This window comes from Apaloderma vittatum, unplaced genomic scaffold (assembly GCF_000703405.1).
Source record: "Apaloderma vittatum isolate BGI_N311 unplaced genomic scaffold, ASM70340v1 scaffold3618, whole genome shotgun sequence".
Classification (NCBI taxonomy): Eukaryota; Metazoa; Chordata; class Aves; order Trogoniformes; family Trogonidae; genus Apaloderma; species Apaloderma vittatum.
The window spans coordinates 38,163-48,388 of NW_009728872.1; the positions used below are offsets into that span (position 1 = coordinate 38,163).

At 38.5% G+C, this 10,226-nt stretch overlaps 1 protein-coding gene across 1 annotated transcript in view; it reads left to right on the forward strand.

Moving 5' to 3' along the window:
* Positions 1–9,890, forward strand: part of TBC1D9 (TBC1 domain family, member 9 (with GRAM domain)) — a 35,610-nt gene extending 25,720 nt beyond the window's left edge. The window contains exons 14-21 of the mRNA XM_009874222.1: positions 1,049–1,147; positions 1,268–1,336; positions 2,723–2,963; positions 5,306–5,371; positions 6,589–6,675; positions 7,581–7,655; positions 7,794–7,894; positions 8,808–9,890. Of these exons, the coding sequence (XP_009872524.1) occupies positions 1,049–1,147; positions 1,268–1,336; positions 2,723–2,963; positions 5,306–5,371; positions 6,589–6,675; positions 7,581–7,655; positions 7,794–7,894; positions 8,808–9,533 (1,464 nt within the window). The 3' untranslated portion in view covers positions 9,534–9,890. The remainder of the gene's footprint in view (positions 1–1,048; positions 1,148–1,267; positions 1,337–2,722; positions 2,964–5,305; positions 5,372–6,588; positions 6,676–7,580; positions 7,656–7,793; positions 7,895–8,807) is intronic.
* The last annotated feature ends 336 nt before the right edge of the window (positions 9,891–10,226 follow it).

Sequence of the window (10,226 nt, forward strand, 5' to 3'; positions counted from 1 at the left end):
GAGCTGCTTTCCCTTGTGCTCTGATCCTGCCCAGCTCTTAGGTAATTGTGTCAGATGCATATATGAGAAGTCTCTAGTGAAAGTGGAAAAGATACAGACAATCTTTCTGGCAATTAAGTGATTAGCATTTCTCTCTGTGATGGTGTTCTACTTGTGAAAGAGAAATATTCTTGAAATAACGCACGTTTTACCCTGCCAGTAAGTTTTTCTGGACCAGAGAATAAGCTGTGTTTACTGGAATAGACGTGACCTCAGACCTCTCTTTTCAAGGATTTGTGACGTCTGTGACCCTTACGTTTATCTAGATTCCATTTTTTTCAGAAAATTTCTTTATCTGCAAAATGCTCCAACTACATTAAACATATTTTTATTCCAGAGGTACATGATAGAAGTGCGCAACTTTACTGATAAGCACAGCTTTAGCGTCAACACACCAGAATGTGCTAGAAAATTGAGACTTGCTTATGTAGATGCACTTGCACTGTGAAAAAAAGTTTTGAAAATATGACTCGGAGAATCTTCTTCCTAAAGGAAGTTGCATTCTTGATGCTTGGTTTCAAATCCTCGTGAATGTAATGACTGCTCTGCTGCCTGAGCTGTTAGAGATCCACTTAGTCTAAGTATCTTCTCTCTCTGTAGCAGTTAAGAGATATTCCAGGACAAACAGAAATAAAACCCTGCAGGAGTTATGAAATAAACTGTTCATAGAGGTTTGCCAGGCAAGAGATTATATATACTGATATATATATATAGACAGAGAGAGAGAGAGAGAGATGCTGAGATTATGGTTTGGAATGTGAGGATTTTTAACTTAATAAAGACCTTCTGTTTTAAATGAAGATAAAGTATTGGGAAGAATAAAATCTAGTGATATATCCCTAAAGTCTTTGTAACTTTATAATGTGTTAGAAAAATGCCTTACCAACATTTTTTTAAATATACCATAGGTAGTATATTACATATTTAAATTAATTTCTCAAATACATTAAAAGCAAGTGTTCAGAATATTAATACACAGATGATCCGTTGCTTTTTTTTCTCTTTTAAGAAATTTGGAAGTATCCGAGCAGATTTAATTGAACAAATGAGATTTAAACAAAGGCTGAAAGTTATCCAAACCCTTGAAGATACTACAAAGCGCAATGTGGTAAGTACCGATATAATGTTCTTTGCAGAGATTAAGGTCAGTCAGTTTCTGAAATTTAAATTAGCTTTTCAATGAGACATGAATTTCAAATCCGTAACTGTTAATGTCATGTTTCAAAAGGTACGAACTATTGTGACAGAGACGTCTTTTACTATCGATGAACTGGAGGAACTGTATGCTCTTTTCAAGGTAAAGCTAAATGAAGATAAGATCATGTGGCTGCAGGAAATGCAAACATTTATTTTTCATATGGGACCCTGTCTTCTCTAAAGACCAGGTTGAGTCTGTGAGTTAACTTGCTATCAGGAGTCTTAATACAAACTTGAATTAGCTGCTCTATTATTGAATATACCAAAAAAGTAATCAAACAAGAACAAACAAAAAAAACTAACCACACAAAATATTTTTTTAAAAAAGTTCAGGAAATAAGACATTCATTAAATGATTTGTCCATGGGAAAAATTAATATACTGATGAAAACTATTACAATGAACAAGTGAATAGATAAACGCTTATGATCAGTCTTTAGAAACTTACATATGTGTGTTTTTACCTGACTCAGGTTTTGGAATTTAGCAAAGAAATACCTTTATTCTGTCATCTCAGACAGTCAATACTTGCCTATCACTATAGCTGGTTTTTGCTATTTTTAGTGCTTTAGTGTATATTGTATCACGTGGAAATTCAGTGTCACAACAAGATGTGTCTTTAAGTTGGTTGTACAGCAATACCTTTAGATCACAAGTTTAGAGATTGGCATTTAAAACGCTTTAGCTTCACCTTCATGCTCAATGCCTTAAAACAAGATACTTTATTAATCTGTTTTGTTAGAACAAAGATTTTTTTGACATACCATGAAGAATTTCTTTCCTTTCCATTTCCCATCTGTAACGTAAGGTCTTACAGTTGTCCAGGTCCTGCAGTGCCTACTTTCGTTCTTCCATGGAACCATTGAGACAAAGTCAGACGGTCCATGCTGATTGATCACTGTGCAGTGTTAAGATCACTTTCTTTTATTCTTCTGAATCATTTTGAGTTAGATTGCACCAATATCAGCTCCAGAACTTTCAACAACTTGAGTAAGACTGAAAAAGAAGGGCTTTATGGAGTGTTTTTGAGACTATACAGTTCCACAAAAAAAACCCCGTGAAAGTAGCTGTTTATTTAAAATGATCTGAAATTAAAGATTTCATGCGAGTCCCCTTTCTGACTTTAACTGTGAAGGAGGTTGAAGGAGATGACTAAGCACAACAAGCCTGTATGTATATGCAAGTCACAGCACCTTACTGCTTCGTTCAAAATGGGTATTTCATGTTTGATCCTCCTGGGAGACATAAAAAGTTTTGCTTCATTTTTTTTTTTTTTTTTGTAGAGGGAAGTCTTTTTGTGCTGGTTAGAGGAGAAACCTCTTGGAGAGGTGCAGGGGCGAGGTTGATGGAAATACATCTGCTAGTCTTGTCTTTGTTTAAGAGTGTATGTGTATGAGTTGTTGGGAATTTTTTTTTTTTAATCCCTGATTGCAATGAGTTGTTTACCAAGGTGATGACAATCTCACAGTATTTGCCTTCTGTTCAGGCAGAGCATCTGACTAGCTGCTACTGGGGAGGAAACAGCAATGCTACTGACAGGCATGATCCCAGCCTGCCTTATCTGGAGCAGTACCGGATTGACTTTGAGCAGTTCAAGGGCATGTTTGCTCTCCTCTTTCCTTGGGCATGTGGAACTCATTCAGATGTGTTAGCTGCGCGCTTGTTCAGACTCCTTGACGAAAATGGCGACTTGCTCATCAACTTCCGTGAATTCGTCTCTGGGCTAAGTAAGGAGAATTCACAGCACTCTCAAAATAATCTGAGCAAAATGACTTCTAAAGGATCCAGTCCTTCAGAAACACAGACATTATATTAGCTGTCAGACAGCGAGTTTCACATATGCCAATCTGCATAAGTCACCTTCGTTTTAAGAACTGTACATGCTGCCATTCAGTTCATTTCGTCGTTGTTCCCAATGAGGCTTAGTCTCAGTAGGTGCATCTACGTCAGCCAATGGTGTATCATGCTGGGAGAGGAAGGACCACGCATGAGCTATGTGTCCATTGGGTTCTGAGGGCTTCCCTGACTGTTAACTCTCAACACAAAAATGACCTGCAACTTGTGTGCTTAATGCTGTCTTGATTTCTAATCAAAGCATTTCCTTTGGGAATGTCTTTTGTATGTTCTTCTGTAGTGTTCCTTTCTCATTGAGGCTGTATTTTATCTGCTCCTTAAACTCACCCTGAGAGTTGGGAGTTTATACCTTTTGTCAGTGCTACTAACTCTGGAAAGGGGAGAGAGACAGCATTTACTCCCTTGGTTGTTGAGGAAGAAGACTTTTGCGTAATTTTCATGCACATGTAAGGAGCAGGGGAAGGATAGAGGGAGGATACTTGTTTTGTTTGCCCCTGTTTCTCTTCAGAAACCTGCTGACACCCCACATATATGTGTCCTTGTATGGGTGCAAAGTGTCACAGCTCACAGTATACGCAGTGATAGGTATTTAGCTATGTTACATCTGAAATCAATAACCAAGACTGCAGACTAAGAGAGAGAGCAGGATGGTAATCACATGAAAAGGAGGGAGTGGAGATGTAGGTCAGTGAGGCTGAATGTCATTAACGGAGATTATGGCCCTTGCAAGTCTTAAAGAAGCATCATGAATGTAACTTTTTTTTTTTAATTGTTTAATATAGCATTAACCCTCAGATCTTGGGAAGCTTGCTGCACCTGTCAGGCAGTTCCTGCAAATTGCCAGTAGGCTATTTTTCCTTTGTAAAGCTTTCTGACCTTTCCCAGGGGTGACCCAGAGAGCTGTCTCTGAGAGACCCTAGATAGCGTTTTTGGTAGACTTGTCACACATTGTATTGTCTTGATTCACATACATTTTGAGGGTAAAAAGGGCTTGGTGTTAGAAAGCACAGATTCATCTCGGTCAAAATACAAAAAGCGGTAGCAGTTCAGCTTCTGCAGTTCTTCTCACATCTGGGGACATGGGGAAGACCGAGCCTGCTTGTATCACCAGATATCCTGTGCCCTGAGTTATATTTTGGTGAATTCATCCTTAGTTGGTGCTGGAGGACACAGAACTGCAGCCCCTTCTGTGCTTTAGTTATTTCATGTTGCCTTTATCAACACTTCGTGTAGTATCGGGCTGCATAATCTAAAACATACTTTTACCAGAAGCAAAAGTATTATCTGCATGGTTTCGTACACCAGGCAGGAACATACGGAAGTTTTGCGCTTAAAAAGGATCAAGTTGAAAGCAAAATAGCTGATGTAGATGTACTCAGTTCTTTGGCCTAACGTGTATTTATTGTAGTCTTAAGCTTTACAGCAGGCTATGATCGTTCGTATTTCCCAAACCACACTTTGTAGTTTGTGTAGCCGAGGTAAGCTGACACAGTAGCCTGTAAGGTAAAACAAGTTACTGCATAACCTAATTAATGAAGGTTAATTAATTTGTTTATGAATTGCATGTCATAACAAGTAAGATTTATGCAGAAATCTGATTATCTGTTATTCCAGTACTTTAAAATCAACTAATATGCCTGTAATTAATTGAAAGGAGAGACTACAATAGACAGATAATTTGGTACAGGTAATTGTCGTGTAGACCAGAAAGGAATAGGAATTGAGGTGGATAAACCACTGAAAAGTACTGCCTGAAGATCAGTTTAGCCTGAGGCTAAGCTGTGATAAATGCTGTTTACTTGAATGTCTCCATCTTTTTTTAGTAAATATTGCTCTAAATCATGTGCTGTTATTATTGGATCCTCAGATCAGAAGTCCCCACAAAAAGGCCGTCTTATCTTTCAGCTGGAGGCCTTTCTGAGCGGTAATGTGATGATTGTAGATTATTTTTGAGCATTATAAAATAGCCGTTTAATGAAGGACCCAAGGCTGAAGTAAAGAATTCACGGTAAGGTGGTCTGTGTTCTCTTGCTATTTCTACTGCAGACCGCATCATCTTAGAAGTCAAGTGACTGCCTCATGATCTCAGGCTGTAAAGGGAGTACAGTGCTTTCCTGAGTGAATGTAATAGCTTCTAAAATGAAATATTGTAGGGGTAATAAACAGAATGGCGTTGAATGCTGAGCGTTAACATTCTGTATATAATACTGTGTAGGTGCAGCATGCCATGGAGATCTTACAGAGAAGCTGAAGCTGCTGTATAAAATGCATGTTTTGCCTGGTAAGTAAATTATATTAAAATAGTGGTTGTCTTGTTGAGAACAGAAATTTGGAGCAGAGTTGTTTATGACTAGCTTTCCCAATTAAAAATTAATTTGTGGTAATTATTCTAGCTGTTCATGCCACAGTGAAATAAGAGGGTTTCTACTGTAACTAGACGTGGATTTGGAGAGTCTGAAAGCATCCATGCAGCCCTCTATTGCTCCAGACACAAACAGACCATTTATATGTGCCTCTTGCCTGTTTAGCTGGGGTGATGCATGCTTCCCCCATGCATAACAAATACAGCATTCTTCAGCATTTGTTACCATCAGGTACTTTCTTTAATAGTGAAGCTAGATTAAAATGCTCCTGTATGCCCTGGCTCCTTGTTTCTGTCCCCAGGCTTTCTTCTGTTTTTCCCTCTGGGCTGATACAACTGTTATCAGAGGGAGGCTCCAGATCATCTCATAGATGTCTTTTCCAGGGAGCAGTACAAACTGATGGACCTCAGCTAAGTGAGAAAGACAGTTTAGGGTGGAGAGGGGATGGAGACATCTCAAAACAGTTTTGGCCCTGAAGAAAATGATGTTCTGGAACTCTGTCCTCTCTGGCTAGTCACACAGAACCTCTTGCTGTTCTCACTGAATCTGCAATTTAAGTATATTGCAGCTGTTTGGGTAGTGGAGTTCTTGTGCACATTTACATGCTTTAATAAAGATACTTCAGCTTTGAGAGGACATTTACCTCCACATGCTTTGAATATGTGTCCCTGATTGGTCCCAGGTAGTGATTTACTATTTTAACTGTGAAGATAAATATGATTTTATTGAACTGTAACATAAGAGATCTGTTTTTAAGAGTTCAGCGTCTGGTATTTGGGAGCTGGTAAGCTCAGACCAAATCATTACAGACTTTCTAGTTATGAAAGGGTTCCTACCTGGCTGAGGACACCCAGAGCTGTACGGAAGAAGGTAATGGAAGTAGACATGGGAAGATGGCCAAGCCAGCCTCTGGAGGCAAACAGCTACTTGTTAGTCAGACAGTATTGGATATCGTGGAGGACACAGTACAGGGCCAGTTGTTCATCTCCCATGAGCTGGCAAGGGATGATTCCTAGCATATTACATTCTTAGGCTTTTACTTGCAGAAGCTGACATTCTGAATGTATCAATGGAAATATGTGCTCATTTTTCAAGAGTGGAATTTTTAATGAAAGAATTTTATTATACTGCTTAGATCCATCCCCAGAGCAAGAAGAGCCAGACTCTGCTTTTGAAGCTACTCAGTACTTTTTTGAAGACATCACACCAGAGTGTACACACGGTAGGCATCTTTTGTCTCGGGCGTGAAAAGATGAGGTAATGCACTTCAAACAACATATCTTTTTAGGAAGCTGTTTTTTTATTAGATTAAACTTGGTAAGTAAAGTATTCTCTGTAAAAACAAGTATGTAGTCTTGGTATATATTTAGATATCCTTAGAGGTGCAGGCGTGTATGCACTAAGGACTTCCCTGGGCTGCACACTGCAGAAGTACTTTCAGAATAATGTCATCAGTGTGTTTTTTAAGTGCAGCATATATGCCTTGGTGGAGAATGAGAATAAATATATTGGCTTTCAAGATATATTAGGATCAGAACTTAAAATGCATTAAAAAAAAATTCAGCCAAAAGATATACCAAAATGTGTTTCAGCAGTTTGAAATGTTTTTGTGCCTTAATGTTAACCTGGGTCTCATTGCTGTTGTCTTAAATGGTGTTCTTTTCCATGAGATATCTGGTGTTAAGTTTCTCTCTGATTCAAGACAAATATTGTCCATCCTTCAGATAACGGGGAGGGAAGGTTGTTTGAAAATACAAGTAAGAATTGCTAGACAAGAGATGGCAATTTTAAGTCCTGATAGACAAAAGAAGTTGCACTAATATAATCGCCAAGCATATATCATGCTAAAAGCTGTTTGTGTTGTGGTAACACAGCCTAATGATAGTACTACACAAACAAGACTTAAAATGATCCCTGTCTTAGTATTTATTTTATTTATTTTATTAATTATATGGAATATTTTAGCAGATGTAAGAATAAACAAAAATCTTCATTTAGCCGTATCCTTTTTACTCTACATTCTCTGCCCCATAAACATTTTGTTTATTTTGCACTGTACACATAAAAAGTATGTATATGTCTGAAACCACACTGATCTTTCTCTCCTCCTGTCCCTCCACTTCCTAGTTGTTGGCCTAGACAGCAGGAACAAACAAGGAGTAGATGATGGGTTTGTTACAGTGAGTCTGAAAACAGACAAAGGTATGCATTGTGTCTCCAGTTAAACTACATCTTTCATTTCTTGTAAAGATGCGTCTTTTGAAAGTTGGGAAAACAAGTATTAATTTAATGTTTCTTCCTGGACTTTCCCTGCATCTCTGCATAATTTGTTGATAATAGGCAAGAAGAGCACACAAGAAAATCGAAATTATCTGAGAATGTGGAGCCAGGAGAATAAATCCAAAGCAAAAAACTCCAAGGACTTACCCAAACTGAATCAGGTATTTCTGCTGACACTTACTTATTTCTCATTACCTTTAAACTTTCTTCACATATCTGTAAGTATTCGGTAGATTAACATTATATGAAGATACTTTTTTTGCCAGAGCAGCAAAAGTTATTTTTTTCAACATACTGTAACTAGCATTCAGCTCCCAAAACATCCTAAAAATGAGATACACGCGTATAATAGTGATAACATATTATTTTGATCTCTAAACAGTGGGTGATCATGACACTGATTATCACTAGCTTGCTCATGTCTGATACACACTACCTGAAAGAAGCATTTTTTGTTTTGTAATTTGTTCGATCAGTCTCATTGACCTTAGCTCCATAGCTGCAAAGGAGGAGGATACCCATTGGGACAGCTTTTTCCTCAGCACGTAGCGAAGGTGTATTTCCCACAGAACAAAGCTTACTTAAGTTAGCCCTAAGTAAATCTCCTTCCTATCTAATTTGTGAATTTTCAATTCCAAAAGCCTCATATCCAGCTAAGTTACCACTGTCAATTTAAAAAGTGTTACAGCTCTCTTACTTCACCTTTCATTACTTCTATGTTTTTATCAGACACCTAGTTATACTTTAGCATCATTTATACAAGAAAATCCACCAAAATGAATGCTAAGTGTCTCTCTGCTCACCCTCTGTTGCCCTCCTGTGGCTGCAGAGAAATCGTTCTTATGTTGGAAGAAATGTTCAACAGTTAATTCTAAATAATGAGAGAGGCAACATATCTGCCTGCCCACTTACAGAAAATGCTTTCTAGACTGCAGCTAGATTATTTCCAATTTAAGTTTAATCACAGAAATTCTTGTGTCATGTCGCAATTCCAGATTTTTGAAATTGATTTAGTAGATCTCGGATTGAGTTGTTTCCTGCTCTCGCATTAATGCTTCTTCTCTCTGTGTTTAGGGACAGTTCATTGAACTGTGCAAGACAATGTACAATATGTTCAGCGAAGACCCCAATGAACAAGATCTGTACCACGCTACTGCTGCTGTGACAAGCTTGCTCTTGGAGATAGGTGAGGTTGGTAAGCTCTTCAGCGTGCAGCCCGCCAAAGAGACAGAGAGCAGCAGTAACACCTGCAGCAAAACTATTCAGAGCGAGCTGTTTCAGAAGAAGGAGCACCAGCAGTACCCCCTGGGACAGCACAAGCCGTTCCAAAGCAGCCTCAGTGCCAACGATGAGGAGGCTGCTTGCCCTGACAGCACCCTGGGCATGCAGATGGAAGACATTAAGCTCGAAGACTCTTCCCCCAGGGACAACGGAGCCTGTTCTTCCATGCTGATTTCCGATGATGATACAAAAGATGACAGCTCGATGTCCTCCTACTCAGTACTGAGCGCAGGTTCGCATGAAGAGGAAAAGCTGCACTGTGAGGACATAGGTGAAGACACCGTGTTGGTACGGAGCAACCACACTGCTTCTCTCCGCAGAAGCACTAGCATTGACAGAGACTGGGCCATTACCTTTGAACAATTTTTAGCCTCCCTTTTGACTGAGCCGGCACTGGTGAGGTACTTTGACAAGCCTGTGTCCATGATGGCTAGGATTACTAATGCTAAAAACGTGAGGATGATGGGTAAACCAATAACCTCGGCCAGTGACTATGAAATCTCTACTATGTCGGGATAAAAGGCAGTAGGACTTTTTTATTTATTTTTTTTATTCTGTATTTATTACTACCTGGCACAGGCCCTGGTATTTTCAAAACATGTTTGTTTTCACTAATGTGAAAATGTTAGGGTGCGAACCTAACTATCTTGAAGTATAATCACTCTTTCTGTGGGAAATGTTACACAAATGCAAATTTTATTCAAAATACAGAAAAAAATAAGTTGTTGGTGAAGTGTGTGTATTATTAACCTTGCTGTCCATATAAAATGGTAAAGATTAGTTCTTAATTTCTACATGTAAACTTAATGCTGATATTTATGTGCATTTTTAAAATAGAAGTATATAGAAATCTGATTCATGGGGAAAAGCAAAAAAAAAAAAGAACGTAACAGGAAATACCTAAAATTCCAAGAGACACTGTCAACCTGAATTAGGACCTTACGTGAAATTAAGTTTCAGGCAACATCACGGAAGGATAATTTTATTTCGTATAACCTTTTTTTTCTTTTCCCAGAGGTAAATGGGTTTTAACATAAGCTTCAATTTTATTGTTTTGAGTATATGAAAGATCACTTCAGTGACACCTGCCTGGCTCTTAACTTCCTCTTCTTGAGACAGCTACGCTTAAAGAAAAGCGAGAAGTGCATTCCAAGCTCAGGCGGCACGTCAGGTGATTGTGTTTCAGTGGGATAATTCCTGCTCTGACCAAAA